We start from the raw sequence: 18,435 nt of genomic DNA on the forward strand, positions 1-18,435 counted from the left end.
ACCCTATTGATGAAGTGTACATCCCACAGCCAAGATTTCTGATCAGGCATGCAGAGTGCACTGCGCTGTCCAGATTGGATTGTTATGATGCTGTCAATCAGAACGAGAAACTGTGGGCCCCCTAGATCAGCGACATGGAGGTCGGGAACGGGCCCAATCGTGCCCTCAAGTGCTCTCATCGCCGATCCACCCAGTTTACTCGCTTAAAAGGTTGAATGAATACACTACTCCGTATTCACCGATTCAATTCGAAAACAACCCTTTTTATTATCGACGATCAAAGCCAACACTAAGCCTTGGGCAACGGAGACAGTCCCCAGATGCCGGTGAGCTTGACCAACTCTCGTCCCACGGCCAGGCGACCAAGCTCGTATACACCGTCGGCATTGGGCTCAATCCCATCTAGCTCATCGCCCATGAACCGAATGCTAGGATCAAACACGACAGGTCTATCTTGGACACTTCGACGTAAGAAGACGTCGACGAGGGCACTCATATTCATCCAGAACCCCCCACGCACAGCGATTTTAAAGTGGGCAATGAATTTTTTTTCTGCTGCCTCGGAGCGCCTGGTTAGCAGGATTGCCGTACGAAAATGCGGTGGCACGCCACTGTGCTGACTGAAGTTGTGTTGCATATTCCACCAAACTTGATCGGCGACGCCACGAGCCGGGCCCTTGGGCACATAGTGACGCCCTGCCAGGCCTTGTGTAAAGTAGCGCTGCTCATGCGACGTGGTACTCTCGTATGCATATCCAATCTTGCCCGCCTTGGCACCCTCAACCTCGGGCTCAATGGAGGCGTCCAAGTTGTGCTTGCTGCTCTCCTGGGCCGTGGTCTGGCCCCAGCGCACAGCCTCAAACGGGGCATACGCCGTGATGTTGGGGGTATCGAGTGGGTTGCCATGCCCGTCTCCAAGGCCCAGCTCGTCTTCCACATGCGGCTCAAAGTCGAAAGTGGTCGTGACGGAGCTGTAGCGCCCCTGTTCCTCCAGATTGGAGAGGAAGTAGTCGACAATGATCAAGGACGCAGGCGTTTTGGACGTGGCATCTAACACCCCGTGTATACACGTTTTGAGGAGAGCTTGTACCTTGTATTTGCTATGGCGGCCGCGGTCTGTGATGACGCTGCATTGGGCATCCGCGTCGGGCTCGTCGCTGCGAGTCTGCCCTTGATCGAGTGACGCCTCGAAAACGTCGAACTCGAAGCCATTAAGCAGGTTTTCTTGACCAAGGGCATTTGAGTCCATGGCGTGTCTCGAGCGCTTTTCTTGTTCTTTTTCGTTTTACCCGTCTTCTGGAGTCGAACGCACTGTTGCTGCAATGTTCAAGCTGAATGAATCGTGCAAGAACAAAAATACTTGACAGATTGCAGGACATGTGCTCACTCAAATACAACCGTCGACATTTTACCCAGCCACACCAGACTCTCTCCTCGGGCACATGCAGCTTGTTGCGAGCGCCATGCCCTAGTTGGATTTCGCTCAGCTCCCGCCACTTTGTTCGTTGCACCGCATCAATGGCAGTAGCCTATCAGAGCGGCAAGACTTCAACAGTGCTGGTCCAGACCGGTGCAGGAATCTGCATGTGCTGACCACTGCAGGTAGCTGCTGACCGGTCAGCCAGCCTTCAACTGTGTGGGCACGGTTCAGCAGTTGACGTAACATTAAGGATCAATTTCTATAAAAAGATTACATCATTCATCATGCCTGGTGTACATGTATCTGATGGGCCGTAGTGGAAATTTTATTAATATTTATCTTTACGTGTAAATGTTTAATTCTTGTAGGTGGCTGTATTTTCTTCCTTCCTTCCTTCCCTGCTTTGTAAAGCGGCACTTGAGGCCTCTCTCTCGAATCTTTATATAATGATTGACCCCATACTTTCATCAATACCAGTTGACTCTTTTTTTGATTGGCTCAAGGCCCGCTTTTTGCACCAACCTCGCTTTCTGCACCATCCAGGGACCAGCACAATTTAAACCGTCCCCGGGCCATCTAAATTGCTGTACGGTCGACGTCTGGTCTGCCTTGGGGCTCTGCTACTGTCTGCCTCATCGGCCGTCTTCGTTCAGCTCGGGGAAGCCTCAAGCGCCACTGGGCACTGTTCAACTGACAAGGTTTTTCAGCTCTATGCATGTGCCACCAAAGCCCATTGCTAGGGGGCAAAAGAGTCTGGTCGATCGGACTCGCCACCATCATTGGCAACAATACTTGACTCTTCACCGAATCCCGCAGGACGGCGCTTGATTGTCCTAAAAGACACTACCTATCTAACGTCACTTTCTGATAAATCGAAACCCAGCTAACAACGATGGATATCCAACGCTTTGCGGCTCCCAGGACCACTCGGCACTCTCCAAACATTCCGGAATACCGTTTCGGGCACGTATCCAATGCCATCTTCGAGAATGATATAGAAGAGCTCCATAGAGTTCTTTCCACCATCAGGAAAATGCCGCCGGCATCTGTCTATCAGGAAATCGTCCCAATTTGGGAAACCAAGAGGAATTTTGTCCATGCCGTACTAAAATGGGGCGACAGAGCGCATAAATTCCAAGTCCTACAAGCAGCCGCCAGCCATATTTATCGGCATGACGAGAACGAAAATTTGGTCCACAGTAGTGTAGCCGAAGAAATTAGTATCTGTATCCTAACCCAGTCTCCGGACGTCATTTACCACCGGCACCACGATGGCCAGCCAACCGTCCTTCATATTGCGGCAAAGTCCCGTTCAGAGGCACTCGCCCAAACAATATTTTCTAGCATGCAAAACAATGAAACGTTTGATCAACTCCTGCATGTCAGAAATAACCAGGGATCCAAGACGCCTCTCAGAATTGCGGTTGAGAATGACTCCTTGTTTTTTGTCCGCCAGATCCTGAGATACAACACGCGACCAATCAACGACAGCAAACTCTTGAAGTGGGTTCTGAACGAGGGATCCAGTGAGGCCCTTCTGACACTTATAGAGCTTCGGCCAGAAGAAATGGATGAGAGTGTGCTTCAGCATGCGCTGAAAATAAAAAGCGAGAGACTAATCAATGCGCTTAAAAATGCCCGCGAGTGCCATGATTTGTTTTTTAGGAAACGTGGATTTCTTCACCAGTTGGTAAAAGACGGTGAAACACTTATAGTCAACACCTTATTGGATAAATTTCCGGAGCTAGCTCTAGAACTTGACGAGGAGGAAAAGCCAGTGCTGTCTTACAATTCTGACGAGTCCATCAGGGACAGGGTGGCCGGTATTATACTCCGAACACTTCCTTCCATGTGCTCAGAAAAGCGACAGCGTTACTATCGTCTCTGTGCGGATAACTCATCGATACCGTCCACGTCAGAAATTGTGAGGGCTTTGATAGATGATGTGCCAGGTGAGTTTTTCCCACTATAGTCATGGATTGAAAAAACGTCGCATTCTGACATCGACACAGATAAAAGTAGGTTCTCTGTTTCAACCACGTACCGCGCGCTCGGAGCCGGCGCGGATGTCGATCGGCAATTTGGGGCTAATACACAAGTCAAGGAAAAGAAATAAGCCTTTCTCTCGGAGGATTTGGCTCATGGGTGTCACACGCGGAGTCATTTCTGGGTCTCATTCAGAAATCCAACAGCTACACCTCACCCGATGACAAACCATCAAATGCTCTGTTGCAGCTCATGTTTGAGAAGAGCTTGATTTTTGTCGATATACCTATAACGGACCTGCCCGCTCCTCGAACAGACGGCAAGCCAACGCTGATCCGTTCCGAAGTGTGGTCCATCCTGAACTGGCTGCAAAAGACAAAACATGTCGAGGGAATCTATGAGCTCAGTATCCGGGACTCGTGCTACCTCCCGCACGCTGAAAATGTCATACGGGCCTGCTTGAAAGACTTCAACATCTCCGTCCTCGATTGGCGGTGCCCTGATCTATCGCTGGAAGTGCTCCATGGCGGTGATGAGAGCAAAACCCCGATTTGCCCCGACTTGGAAACGCTAAGGTTGTATGCGCGAGGATGGCCAGCATTGGCCTATTGGACTAGCGAAGAGAGCCTTTACTTTCTTGGCAGATTTACTAGACTGAAACAGGTTGAAATCTTTGTTCTAAAGGAGTTTGTCGGCATGACACTCTGTGAGACATATGCAACAGAGGCGACGGAACGATTCAATAAATTCAAGACGGCACACAGCAATGCTATTACCTTTCAACTCGAAATTACCCCGAAACGTTGGTCCGACCTCAGCCCTACAGACCAACGTCCCGTGTTGCGCCGCGAGACCACAGCGGTGGAGGTTACGAAGCTCGGCGACTTCCTGTTGGCGTATGAGAGCATACATAGGGATTTTGCCAATCAAGCATGGCGAAATGACAGGCTGGAAAAAGGTATATTGTGCAACGACCTAGACGAAAGCAGGAAGCACACACCATACATCAGAGTAGCCATCATCGACAATGGCGTTGATCCTGAATCCATCCATTGTCACAAGATCACGGGCGCCTCGTTTGTTCCGTCGCATACCGGCGAAAGCAACTGGTGGTACATTAGGCACCCGCACGGAACAAAGATGGCTCGGATTGTGACTGACCTGAACCCGCACTGTCATCTCCTCGTGGCCAAGGTGGGTGATTCCCGGTCAGATTTCAACGCCGCCAGGATAATCAAGGCGTTGGGCTGGGCAGTTGCTGCCGGTGCCGACATTATATCGCTCTCCCTAACGTTGGACAAGGAGGACGTCAACTTGGAGCTCGCTGTGAATAAGGCCGCGGCGAGCGGTGCCGTTATCCTCGCCAGCGTGCGCGGCGAAGGCGTCAACACGGAAATCAAGCCGATCCCGGCTGCCTACGGCAATGTGCTTGCCATTGGGTCCGCTGATGGCACTGGGGCGGCTTCGTCGGGCACTCTCGAGGGCCAAGCGCGCCATCTCTTCCCGGGCGAAAGGATTGTAGCCCACACCGAATATCTAGGGGGGCTGGATGATGCCCCCAACGTCTCGGGTCCTTCGGTCGCAACGGCGGTTGCGGCAGGCGTGGCGTCGCTTGTCTTGTCATGCAACCGCTTTGCGCTCTTCAAGAAACAGAATTTCAAGAGACCAAACTACCACCATAGGCTACAAGTCAATGTTGTTAAGCAGATCTTTGAACAGATGAGCGACGGAAAGTATGTTCGTCCCTGGGTGTTTTTCAAGGACGAGAAAGCGAAGCCATCATGGGGTGAAGGAGATTCAGTTCTTGACTGGATAGAAGGCAAGTACAGAGGCATTAGAGATGACGGACGAGCCTAGTTTCGATCAAATTGTATTGGATGGAAAACAATGATAGTGTCATGTTAATATATAAAGAGGGTACTTGTGTGGTGGAATATCCAATGCTACGAAACCTTTATACCGGTAGCCCTCACTCCAACTATCCGAGTCAACTTCAAAACACGGTGACATAGTCTGGTCCAGTCACATAGGGCCCCATTTCTACCTGTATGTCTCGTTTGTGTTCCGGCCGGAACCTAGATAGATATGAAGTTTTCAATCGGACTTTCCGATATTGTATTGCATGGATGAGTCCCTTTTTGTACCGTGCGGTGACCATGCTAGACTTTTTGGTCGTAAACCCCGCCAAATTGGCTTCTATAATTGGCACTGGGACGAAAGGCTGCGTTTCCAAGGCGCTGCCAATCCTGTCGCCTTGAGTAACCTCGGAGTCATCCATGATAAAGAGACCCACTACCATATAGGCCTCCCTCTTTCGAATAAAATGGACATACTCTTGCCGATACCGGGGTTCGGCCAGGATGTGGTGAAGTATCCGGTCGTGATGAACAAGTTGCTCTCGCCATACATGTGGTGATTTCATTGCCATTTGAGATTCTGTTTCAGCATTCGCCTCCGCGCCCCCAAAGCCGAGAAACATCCCGACAGACGACTGCTTCTTTTTCTCTCTCCGCATTTGAAAGTCGCTTTGATGCAGCTCGTGGATAGCATCTTCTGGTATCAGCAATCGGAGATCGGCTTGTTGATTAGATGGAACAAAATCCTGCAAGGGACTGTTCGGATTTCGTACGAGAGTACCAAGCTGGATGCGACCTATGCTAACTGGAGATTCTATGAGAATAAATGGCGTCTTGGATCTTTTGCTTCCAGCTGGTGTCGCCATGGATGAGATTCGAAGTTGCGGCCTAGACATATCGCGTGGGCTGTGAGGATGCTGCTCAACCCCAGTGTCACTGGACGCCTCATCAGCCTTGTAGTTGGACACTATCGGTGTAGTTGCTAGAACCGCTTCTGACAATAGGTTTTTGTCTATGACTTTCTCAGTTTCTGTTGACTGGGAGCTTGGAGATTTTGAGAGCGCGGGTGCTTTTTGAGATGGGGGGGAGTCATCTTGGTTGTTGATAGACTCAACCGCTTCGGTGAAACGGATATTTGATCTGGATCTTTGTGTGGAATTATGAAAGTCTGTGTCGATATTCTCGTATAATGGAGCCTTTTCTTTCAGCAACCGTTTGCTTTGTACTTGGCCAGACTTTCGAGTCTCCCAGCTCTCAAGAAGGCCGGCCACTTCAATATTCCCTTTTTCGATGGCAAGTGACACTGCCTGGGCTCTTTTTGGTTCGTCTAGCTCGGATATAGTTCCAGAGATAAGGAGCTGGCGAACAATATCGGTGTGACCGCTCTCGATTGCTGGGAAAAGTGCCTCAGAGCACTCGGCTCCAGCTCGCCGAAGAAGGTTGAAGATATCGGCCCTCCCGTGCTCCGCTGCCCAAACCGCTGCTTTCACGCTGATTGTTTTGTTGTCGCTTGTGTGTTTGAGTACATGGACATCTGGACTAGACCCTGCCTCCAACAGAGCCTTGATTGCCTCAAGACTAGCGTGTTCGACGGCAATTGACAATGGAGTCCTCTCCTTTGAATCAGTTGCCTCTAGGCTTGCGCCGTTCCATATCAAATTTGATAGTACCACTCCTCTATCAGCCCGGGCAGCTTTATGAAGGGCGGACCCGGATCCGCTCCCTTGACCCTCAATCTCCGCTCCATATTCCAGAAGAAGCTTGATAACGTCCATGCTGCCTATCTCACTCGCTGCGGCTACATGTTCATATTTTGGTGCTACCCCATGCAGTAGCAAGGCTCTGACTATTTCTGTGTGTCTACCATGGATAGCATTCTGAAGAGCGTCTTCTATCTCGTCATCGTAGAGTCCGTGTTGTAGGAAGAGTTGAAGAACTTCCAAGTGACCATGAGCCGCCGCATATGATAGAGGTGTCAAGCTTTTGTCGTCCCTCGTCGCAAAATCAGCAGGCTTAGCCCATTTGTCCAGGAAAAGCAGCTTCTTCTCGAGGACTCTCACTACATCTATATCGCCTCCTTCAGCAGCATAATGCCAAACAGTTTTTCGTAGGGTGTCGGCTGATGTGATGGCTTCATGAATGCGATCACGACCCTTCAATTCTGGTAAAGCGAAAAGGACCTCGAGAGCTACCGCGTGACCCATCATGGTGGCGATATGAATTGGCGTTCGGCCCATGAAATCTCGGCTGCTTATGTTTCCCTTGGCGAGATATCTGGGAGGACCTGAAGCCCGTTGTAACAGCCCGAAATAGGTAATAAAGTGCAGCATTCCGACTCGCTTTTTCTGTGAATCCCGGAAGAACTCTGCATCCTCACAGAATAGCGCTTCCACTACAGCAAGCCTCCTTCTTTCGTCTGTCACCAGTAATTTTAGCGCTGGGTCTTCAAAGTCAACCTTTCTGTCAAACATCAGAAGCCGCCCCCAATTGGTTGCGGCGTACTCATAGAATGGGTATTCATGGAGCCTCTGGCGATATTTTTCAGACGTGAGCGCCGGAGGTGCCAAGTCTAGACCATTGAGATATTTAATGCAGGCCGCCGCAAGCACGCTAGACGGTATGAGCAGCCCTGGATTCAACTTGTACGCCTTCTCAAGGTGTTCTTGCAAGGAGAAGTGGAAAAAGACAACCGACTTGGTGCTAGAGCTGTAACGGACGAGATCTAAGCAAACCTTTCCAATGCGAGGAATGTCAATAGAGTCAGTGGGTTTCTCTTGCCAGTCTTTGGTTTCCATTTTGAGTACGTGCTCCAGTGCGGATGCTGGCATTGAACCCGTACTGTAAAATAGCCAGCTTAGAATGTGCTTCGCTAGATTGGAGTCGGCCGTACACTGCGACATGATTCGATTGATTTGCGCATCATACACTTGGCCAAGATCTTCGGCAAGATTGCGAAGACTGTCGTCAATGTTGAAGCCCTCTGGCAACCCATTCTCAGATAACTTGAATATGCTGTTGAGCTGTAGTTCAACAAGCAGGAACCTTTTGCAAATGGTAACACGTAAGCGGGATGAGGGTCTCGACGTAGTAAGGCGAAACTTACATTCCATGTTTGCTTCCTATGGCCACAAGTTCTTCCTCTATTTTGGACTCCTGCGCCCTGCTGAAGGTGGTTATTCGTTCCGAGAGCTTACTGAGCCTCGAGCGAACAAAGAGACTCATGTCTGCCGACGAGGGAGTGATGTGGATATTGACGCATTGATCAAAGTCACGTAGACCATGAGATGGGCGAGAGGTCACAAATAGACGAGCATGGGAAGATTGAAGAGATCCGAGAAAGGCGTCCAGACCTAACCTATGCTCGCTAGAGCACTCATCAAGAGCATCCAATACAATGAAGGCTTTGCGGAACCTCGCAAAGAGAGATAGTAGCACGCCCGTAAGTTCCGTAACCGAAGGCATATCACGATGTTCTAGTGCTAGAACCTCTGTCGGCAAAGTAGGTGACTGGATATACAGCTGCTGAATCAGTGTGAGCACAATACTGAAAACAGAAGTCGGATTCCGGTAGCTCAAATAGAAATAAGCCAAACCCAAGGAAGAATGGTGGCGCAAGCTCTTCAGTTCATCAATGACTGCAGAGCTAGTTGCACAGTTAGCAACGAAATATGTCATCGCGAAATGCTGACTCACGCAAGAATAGTTTTTCCAGAACCAGGTCGTCCGAAACAGTAGATAACGTTTTCATGTCGGCTCATGTCGATTCTGTCACTCTCCATCCAGTTGCGGAATCTGGAATCGCTAAGTAGCCATACACCAGACCCTTGGACGCGGCTGCTCTGTGAAGCAGCATGTATTTCGTTGTATTCAGCACAAGCGTTCCAAAGCGGCGATCGGTTAAGACCTCCGGAAGGCATGCGGCTGATCGACTCATCCGGAATACTTGCCAGCGAACTGGGGTACCTGATAACAGTATTGTCATTAGCTTAGCAGCATTGCTATCTTTCACAGAATTATATCACTCACGATGCCCTGAGGCGTGCTATGTGAACCTGAAAATCATTAAAGATGGCTTCGGCTTCTTGTTTGCTGAGTGGCAATGCAAAGGGCTCCAGGTCGCTCATGGAGGATTGCCACTCCGTCCCATACTCGTCATCACCAAATAGCTTGGATCCCAGGGCAACCAAGACATTCTTCAAAGCCCTGAATACTCGGGGCAGGTCGCCAACAACAATCGGGATATTGCTCCGCAGCGACGATTCCTCCAAATATGTTAGCGTCGTGCGAAGGCGAGCAAGCTCATACAATAGGCGGTCGACGATGGGTGTACTATCCCGGTCCCAGTGGCGATGCAGCGCAGCAATCACTTGAATGCTCAATGCAAGGAGTGATGCTGTATTGGAAGCTATCGACTTTGGGTCCATGAGCAATATGCGACCGGTGGCCGTACACAGGTGTGTTGATGTAACAAAAGAGTTCAAGGCTTTTTTATCTATCGTCACTACCAAGAAGCCACCTGAACCAGATCATGATGAAGGAGCATAAGCAGGGTGTCAGCTCTGAGATGACTAATATTACATAGATCATGTGGTCTGTTGAACAACCAGATTGTACTTCACAAATCCGTAGCATCACGTGGAAAGTCGGTCAATTGAGATATCGGCCAATCACAATCATTGTCACACAGTCGAGACCTGGACAAAGGCTTCGGACTACAAAGGTTACACGACAACAAAGAAAGGTCAAGTATCACGAGAACCCGCAGTTGGGTCTTAAGCGAGGGCTGCCTTGGGCACTAGCCCTTACTAAATTCTTGTATTTTTAGAAACCTCTGGTCCCTTGAGGCCTGTTAAAAAACCAAGGATCTTTAATAGCTTAAAGTCTGGTTAATTATTACATGAATACATGAACTAACCCGTGCCAAGCCCAGTTACTTGCCCTCGTCACATTCTCACTGCGGGTTTTACCTGGACGTAGAAATCTAGCGTGAAACACTTATCTGCGTACTTCCATGCCTACGTATAGTCACTTGAATGCAAAAAAGCGACGACTCCTGACACTTGACACGCAAAGTAGACAACCACCTGAATATCCATTATCTTGTATTACAGCATCTCATCATAAAATCTGGGGAATCATGCGAATCTACCTCTAAACCAAACAACGCTGTCTAAATAACAAAACCAATCCATCTTTAATAATTGTCCAATTATCCAACCCACCGTACCAACTAAGCAAAGCCATCGCCAACCTCATACGTCACATCCTCATGATACACCCACTGCGCGTCAAAGTACACAGGCCCCCCATTCCGCGCAGCAAACATGTCGTTGTTGAAGTGCCTCCAGTAGCGGGTAGGATACTTCCAAGACCGCAACGAGCTGCCCTTGCCAGCAATCCCCTCCTGCGGGCAAAACGTAGCGTGCTCCCGAAACTCCTTCGAGTCATCATTCGCCCCCACGACGAGGCGAAACTCGGGCGACACGCGCACAAAGCTGCCCGGCGCGTCGACCGACTCAAACGACAGGCAGTCGCCGGGGCCCAGCCCAGCGCGCACAACCCAGCTCGCCTCCCGCTTCAGCTGGTCGCCGCTAGACGACGACACCTCCTCGGTCCTGACGGCGCCGCCGCTATGAGCAACGTAGCGACTCGTACAGCAGGGCGTGGTAGCTCGCAGCGAGACGTGAGAGCCGACGGTGAAGCGCGGCCCGCTGGTCAGCGAGGTGACGGCGTACTTGGCCCGGACAATGTCGGCCTGCACCTCGGCCTCGGCCTCGTCAGACGGGTAGCCCGAGGTCATGGCCCCCTCGTAGAAGGTGCCCTGGGCGCGGTTGCTGTTGTCGCCCCCGATGCCGAGGAGGATGGCGCCCTCCTTGTGCATCTTCTCGTAGCCCTTGGGCCGGCCGCCGCTGTAGAACGTCGACAGCGTGCCGGACGCGCCGTCGCCGCCGCGGATCGCGTAGTGCCCCGGCTTGCCCTTGACCGCGGCCGTGACGAAGCGCGACGATACGGTTGGGTTTCCGTCGTTCTTGCCGGCCGTGCTGCCGGAGAAGATGCCGTTCTCGAGGTCGGCCTGGACCCAGGGCCCGTTGCCGGAGCCTTTGTAGCCGCCGTCGCCAAAGTAGATGGTCTCCATCTTGCCGTCGCCCGTGTCCCGGTTGTCCCTCTCGGCGTTGCCGTAGTCGAAGCAGCAGCCCGAGTTGTAGTGCGTGCCGTCGAGCACGGCGTATATGCCCTGCGCCTCGTCCTCGGACGCCGTGCCCACGGCCGCGTTGTTGCGGTAGCCGTCGTTGGGCGAGATGAAGACGCCGTATGCCTTTTCGCCGCCGAGCGTCACCGGGGCGCCAATGGCGCTGGAGAGGGAATCGTGGCCCCCTGGTTCCGGGCCGCTCGCGGCGCCGCCGGGCGGAGCTTGGGTGAGGTGGTTGTCGCGGCCGGACTGGTCGTAGATGACGGTGATGACGCAGGTTGTGCGGGCGCAGAACGAGTCTTGGTGGCCGGAGTTGGCTACGCCGCCGGCTGACGTGGTCGTGATGTCGGTCGTCGCCTGGTCGGAGTCGCGCCTCACTTGGTAGAGTCTCCCCGAGTACTTGGCATATAAAGCGCGCGTGGTGCTGTGCGCCGCGATGCAAGGCGTGCCGTGGGATCCGTATATATCACAGGGTCCGGCCGCCACGACGGAGCCATATATGGCGGCAACGCCCAGGGTCGTGAGGCAGGCATGTCGCGCTGCTCGTTGTAAAAATCCGCCGCCGTGTACGCACATGTCTCGATACTTTTTGGCGTGTGGTTGAAACTAGCAATGGCGCAGGCGTACATACAAAGACATGCCCGTTTAGTTGTGCGATACTACTGAATGGTCACCGGCAAAACGATTAGATGGTCGTGAATATGGTCCCGGAAGTGAGCTCTTTCTCTCTTTCCCCTTCCTCCTCCTCGTACGGCGTCTTGTCCCCTACTTATGTGTCTATCTAAAGATGCACGCTAGAACGAACGTGCTTCAATCATGTCGCAGATCAAATCATGCACGCCCAAGGCCATCATTTCCCGAGGGTTCTAGGCCCTCTTGCTCCCTGGCTCCGTGTCAAGAGCAAAAGACTGCAATTACTGATATGATGAAGCCAAACCCTGTATCCGTCCCTTGGCTCCGCCGCCAACGGCCACGGACGCCACTTGGGATCATGGCGCTGCTACAATGGTAGACGAGACAAAAGAAATCACAGCCGGCGCCGTGAAGCCATGTCCAGTTTGGAACTAGCACGTTTACCCCTGGGTCCGAGATGGCAGAGTCCAGACACTAGTCCCATCCATGGCCGGCTGTTGAAAGCAGCCCAGGTCGCATTATACGTTCGTTCCCAAGGTGGGGGGAGCCCCTTGACCCCCTGATGGCTTTGTGATTTGACAAGGTCCGGTATTAGTGATGGCCAACTAAGATTGATGTCTCTAGAACACTTCCAGTCAAGCCACGGGTTGGCGTGGTGGATCGGGATCGGGCGCTCGCCGAGATATCGCCCCGCCAAGCATGAATCTTTGCCCTTCGCATAAACTATTGTATCAAATGGTTCAAACATGGGAATACTGGTCATATTTGGTTCCTTGTTTGGAGCCGCGGCCAAAGCTCCCCCATTGTTGCTCCTGGCCACCTGATTCACCCGGAGAGCATTGAGGACAATTTATATAAAACACCAGATCAGACACGACGACCGTGCCCTCGTGCCAACAAGCCTCATGATTGGTGGACGCGATGGGCGCATTGTTTGTCTGCCCTGGATGTACATACGGACCAACACCGGCCCTGACCCGCTCCATGGACACACGAATCGAACCAGACAGCTCAATGCATGGGTGACCCGGGAGATTGGTTCTCATCCTTCTGCCATCGGGCGCCATTGGACGCGAGCGGGCGCCCGTCATTCATGTCTCCTCTGCCGGGCCTTGTACGAGCCATAAACACCCCCAGCAGCTCTGTTTCTAGAGCTTTGGACGAAACAAGATTAGACGGCATTGCGAACCTGGAGCAAGGTGGAATGGGACCGAACCAAGGCACCGGCGGTGGCAGGGATGCAGGACCAGGTTGCACAAGGTCACATGAACGCCGGCCGCAGCAGGACATGAATCCGAAACACAAACAGAACAAAGGGCTCGTAGTGCAAAGCCATGACGCTGGAGAAGGGGAACATGGGCGAATTTCTTGCGAGAGCCTTGCATGCACGGTTCGTATGCCGGACCGGGCCTTGAGGTCGCGGGCCAACTCGAGGAATGGCGGGGAAACAAAAAGTATCCTTTTTTTAGAATGGACTAACTTGATTTGATCTAGAGCGAATATCAATTATAGCTCCTACCTCTTCAACATGTAAACCTCGCAAGTGGTTGATACAGGTAATAGCAAGAGCCACATACAATACCACTAGCTCGATCAATACACTTGCTTATAATTATTGAAGACTATTTTTAATTATTTCAAGTGTAGCTTGCGCTAAAAAGCTAAATGCATGTGCTTGAAGAAACCAAGCTTGTGATCCAGTGAAATTAATCATGTGCCGTACCCATTCCTCCAAACTGCGCTCATATTTGCACTCTTGGGTGCGTGACATGTTTTAGAGCTAGTTGATTAAAAATAAACATTTGAATTGACCCCATCAAAAGGTTCAGCCTTGTGCTACTACACTAAGGGTTCAGATATGCCGTCCAGCTTTTCTGCTGTCAAGAGCTGTAGGCATTTGCCAGACACCGTAAGGTTAACCTATACACAATTATAGCATCACGACATCGCGGAAAGGCGCCCCAGGCCGCCTTCGGAGACGAAATTTTTTAAAAGGCTTTACCCTGGAACTGATAGCTTTAATTGCATCTATGGCAAGTGCTCACGTTGGCATCAGATCTAATATGAACCACTGTTTATTATGGTGAGGCAGCGCAGCAGCAGCTGGATTGAGGTTTGCCGCTGTATATTGTGCGAAGCCAAGGGAGCTGACGACATGTGCCGCATTTTTGGTGAAGCTTTCTTCCGCTTCGCCGCTGTACAAGAAGAAGGCGTGCTCGGTGCCAACTAGTTGAGGCGGAATCATGACGGCGCCGTCGAAATAGTACCCTGCTCCACGGGGCTTGATCCATTCCTGCATTTCCCAAGCCTGTCTCGGGGTGCCGTTGGTGACATTGGCCATAGTTTTGTTGGAAAGCGCCGAAGTAGACGAACCGATCGGTTCCAGGACACGATAGATGATGTCGTGATCGACCACGCAGATGACGATGATGTGGTGGGCTCGAACGCTGCTCCGCCGTCGACAACTGCTTTTACTTGTGGTCGGTGTGTAGTTCGGTTCCGAAGACTGACTACATAGGATATGATTTTGAAAAGTGTTTTGGCGAGGAACGCGCCCATGTTGCCAATGCCTATAAATGTGACAGAAGACATGGCGTTGCGAGCAGAGCCTCTAATGGAGCATTATCTTAGCATATATTCGGAGCATCACGGTAAGTATGAATTGAATCTGGCTTAATAATTACTATTTATGTACTTTTAAGTCTTTTTTATTTCACCCTAAGATAAATAATCATATAAGCATAACACAGGTATTATATAAACATAATATCTTAACCCACCGCGAATCGTACATGTCACACATCCATCACCGTGAAGGCTCTTTGTATTTCTCGGAGGTTTGCTCATGAGCTATCTCCTGTGTTGTACGGGCAAGCAGCTCCAAGCTTTGCTTATGTATCTTGTGTAATCCAGTAGAATCAAGCATGCCGTTGATGTGCCCAGTGGCTTCTGGGCGGTGATGAATCATGGCTTGGACAACAGCGAGGCGAATTGTAACTTGTGTGCGATTCTGCTGCTTTTTACATCGTAGGCCTCGTAGGAGGGGTTCCTTCTATCGAGCGAAAAGCCCTCATCTCGTTGGCGAGAGTAGTACAAGGTAAGCCTAGTTTTGAGCTATAACGCCCCCTATAACGTATGCTGGAGTCGTAACTTGGTTAACATGTCGGACATTGATAGCAAAAATTTCATTCAGGGGCATATAGCATCCATATTGATTGACATGCTTCCAGGCAAACTACCTTCTGTCTTGGAGAGCCGCGGCGGCTATTGTCTTGAGCACTCTGGTTTCAACCCCCCTTGATAATTTCCTCGAGGGCACAGTGAAGATGCACGTGGTGTCTAAAGATGTGACTCTGGCACGTATGAGCATTATTTTTCTTACGCTCGGGTATGCTGTGTTGGCAGCAGCTTCTAGTTTATGGGTGGCCATCATTGGTAAGTTTATAACCCAACAAACCTTCCTGCTGAGATTGTACTTATTCAATTCTTAGGGATAGAGCTTTATACCCTAGGCAGCTCCTTTGGTGTGACAAGGGTTCAACATAGAAGGCTTGGAGCAAAAGGGCTCAATTCGATAATAATCTCGAAGGGTCTCTAAGGTCTTGAGTTACTACGAAAAAGGGAGAGAAGGGTGACCGCCTTATATACATAAAAGGAACGCCTAGGCCTAGGGTCCTTGCCTAGGCACGTGTTCTAGCTGTGTAACTAATAAGTCTTGTATCGGCGAAGCCCCTTTATTGGACTTCACGATCTGTTGGGCCTTTTCCGTGTAACATTTGGAACATTCATGCGTTCGATTATCAGCGTCATGGTAGAGCCCAGTCAGATTAGAACCATCTACAGTCCTTTGTCTATTATGTATACCGTTGGAACGCTCCTGGCGGTCCTAATCATGGCGCAAAGTCTGAGCTGGAGTGTTCGGCTTGATGGGCTCGTAAAAGGGATGACGTATATAGTTCCTTATGCGTTGTGCGTCATTCAAACACTGCTGTTGCCCAAACCCAGGGTTTCGGACCCTAAAGAAGAGCAAAAGAGAGTAGGATCGTCGCAGGATGGCGATATGGAGTAATATTAGGTGTTATTTCTTTGTGTCATTGTTTTGCTATTTCGCTCGACAGCCGCTATGTGTTGAAAATGGGGCACGATGTTTGGCAAGCCAAACAAAATATTTATTGGTCTAGTGATCTAATAGGAGGTGATTTCATTGCAACCTTCCAACCTGTCTTCATGCTTCTGTCGTCACACTGCAGGGCCCAGGCCTTATAACATCCCATAGAGACATGCTCTACGTCAGTGTAAGTCATACAACAAGGTGGCACTGTGGCGCGGTTGACTTTATTAGAATCATTGCTGGTGAGAAGCGGTTAAATCCGTTGACGAGGGGGAAATGTATAGGTTAAGTCTTTCTGCTCTGTGTAGCCCTCGGTCCTAACAGCCATGCTTCGACGTCCTCTGCGTAGCTTGAACTCGATTCAGCTACGATTCCTCTGCTTATGGTAGGCACAGGTCGATGGGCATATAGACACGTCAAAAATCATGATGCAGCAGCGAAACGGTCGTATGAGTAGTCAGACAGGAATGCAGACAACCATCTGTCCGGTCCTGTGAAGTGCAGAGTAGTTGATATAAACCTCGGCATGACCCTAACCCTAACCCAGATGCCCCCATCCTCGCAACAGTCACGTAATAGGGCTGAGGACGGCGTGGCGTCAAGCGTCATGCTCTTGTCTCCACCTCAATCTGCTCGGCAAACTCGGCATAATGCAGCTCTGAGCAACGTAACTAGGCACGAATGTAGCTTCAAGTGATGCCATTTAAGGCCCATACTCTGCTGCCGCTCTAAGATGCCGTACAACAGCCACGCCCCTTCTGTCAGCCTGGCAACAGCCTTTTACTACTCTTCCAAGGCCTCGACATCTCCGAGGGACTGGTAAAGTAACGGCTTTCGGGCGGGCATTTCCCGGAAATATTCTTGCGCTGTTCCTCTCTAGCAGCCTCGCAACAAAGGCTTTTGAGAGATGTCCTTTCCTATGCGGCCTAGATGACTCCACTGGTAGACTGGTATCCGATGAAAAGAGGTATCAGGATTGGACGTCACACCATAGAGCTCACATTAGGTGCTAGTTGCCGCAATGATGTCTGTCGGTGAAGGGAATATGATAGGTCACTTGGAGGGTAGTAAGCTCGAAGTCGAAATACCCGTATTTATATAGAGCACGGCGGAATAGTACGTCGAGTCAAGATAAAGTAGAATACATGCCGCTCGATTCTCAACGTTCACTGTGGAGTTTACAATCAGGCCTATATTAATGGAAGACTACGCTGCGGTTAGAGTACGCCTAGGTGGGTGTATAGAAAAATAAAGTTAATGTGAGTTTAACACGTAATCTCGACGACATGAAGCAAATTAATAGCCTTAGACAGGCCAGAGTCGCACATGACATGTTCTCAATGCCAACATCTATACATGGTGGAACATTTTTGAACCTGTCTACGGTGGGCGGAAGAGCTATGTGGAGATGTCGCCTTTTTAGTCGACGTTTACCCAGACGGAACTGTCACCGTAACGCGACTAAAGTCTTATATTCACTATTCCGAGATGACACGGGCTGCCGGCATGATCCGTCACCAGGCTGGTGGCTTCTAACACGCCTCTTGATGGTTCAACCGGTTGTAGATATATGTCCACAACAGGTACCCTCTTCACGAATCGAACGAATCGAGTTGAATGAAGCATCTCGTGATGGAAAACGCTCTTGGGATTCGTACTGTGCAGTTTTTGGCGCGGTGTGCCTTGGCGCAGTCGCCGGTGGCTTAGGCAGATTGTACGGTGTAAACAACTAGTATCTCATGGCTGGGAATTTGCGAGAATTTAACGCCGTACGTTTGGGACCCATTTAACACTCCAGATCCTTAAGATCGTAGACATCGGTGTACCTGCCGGCTCGCATCTCAGTACCCCGGTCTACTTGAGCATTCAGGTAACCATGCGCCAGTCACGAGAGTCGCGAATTTTATTCAACAGTTCCATCAGCTTAGAAGAGGTGCGGACTGTACACATGTCAATCGGAACAGTCTAGTCCCTTTGAGATGGAAGAGGTGGCGTACTATCCATCGTGCCAAGGCGTATCGACTCGATTCCTACCCAATACCAAGGTGCGAAGAACAGGCCATTGCAGCATTTCCTATGACAGTCGGCAAGTTCCGTCCACATGAGGCAGCAAGCCACGCCAGCCATCAAGAGCTTCATACGTGCAGGATTGAACTGTGGCGCCACTGTCCCCATGAACGGCGAGTGATGTTGAACTATGGCCTTGTCCAAGACGAAACAAAGCCTTAGTGGACGCGTG

The 18,435-nt window shown here is 50.6% G+C and overlaps 5 protein-coding genes across 5 annotated transcripts; 1 reads left to right on the forward strand and 4 right to left on the reverse strand.

Annotated features, from left to right (window-relative positions):
- Positions 1–289: 289 nt before the first annotated feature.
- Positions 290–1,249, reverse strand: G6M90_00g104180 (uncharacterized protein; the record flags this gene model as incomplete). The annotated part of the gene is made up of 1 exon (XM_014685928.1): positions 290–1,249. One exon carries the CDS (start codon positions 1,247–1,249, stop codon positions 290–292), a length of 960 nt encoding a protein of 319 aa, XP_014541414.1.
- A 1,063-nt stretch (positions 1,250–2,312) lies between these two features.
- Positions 2,313–5,263, forward strand: aprN_2 (Subtilisin NAT; the record flags this gene model as incomplete). The annotated part of the gene is made up of 3 exons (XM_014685929.1): positions 2,313–3,372; positions 3,433–3,438; positions 3,525–5,263. 3 exons carry the CDS (start codon positions 2,313–2,315, stop codon positions 5,261–5,263), a joined length of 2,805 nt encoding a protein of 934 aa, XP_014541415.1.
- Positions 5,264–5,399: 136 nt separating this feature from the next.
- On the reverse strand, positions 5,400–9,686 carry ANKRD17_2 (Ankyrin repeat domain-containing protein 17; the record flags this gene model as incomplete). The annotated part of the gene is made up of 4 exons (XM_014685930.1): positions 5,400–8,304; positions 8,366–8,905; positions 8,956–9,225; positions 9,289–9,686. The coding sequence occupies 4 exons, from the start codon at positions 9,684–9,686 to the stop codon at positions 5,400–5,402; spliced, it is 4,113 nt and encodes a 1,370-aa protein (XP_014541416.1).
- Positions 9,687–10,492: 806 nt separating this feature from the next.
- Positions 10,493–12,028, reverse strand: G6M90_00g104210 (uncharacterized protein; the record flags this gene model as incomplete). Its single annotated transcript, XM_014685931.1, has 1 exon — positions 10,493–12,028. One exon carries the CDS (start codon positions 12,026–12,028, stop codon positions 10,493–10,495), a length of 1,536 nt encoding a protein of 511 aa, XP_014541417.1.
- A 2,098-nt stretch (positions 12,029–14,126) lies between these two features.
- Positions 14,127–14,426, reverse strand: REDAM (NADPH-dependent reductive aminase; the record flags this gene model as incomplete). The annotated part of the gene is made up of 1 exon (XM_014685932.1): positions 14,127–14,426. The coding sequence occupies one exon, from the start codon at positions 14,424–14,426 to the stop codon at positions 14,127–14,129; it is 300 nt and encodes a 99-aa protein (XP_014541418.1).
- Between the last annotated feature and the right edge of the window lie 4,009 nt (positions 14,427–18,435).

The sequence above is a fragment of the Metarhizium brunneum genome, chromosome 6 (assembly GCF_013426205.1).
Source record: "Metarhizium brunneum chromosome 6, complete sequence".
NCBI lineage: Eukaryota > Fungi > Ascomycota > Sordariomycetes > Hypocreales > Clavicipitaceae > Metarhizium > Metarhizium brunneum.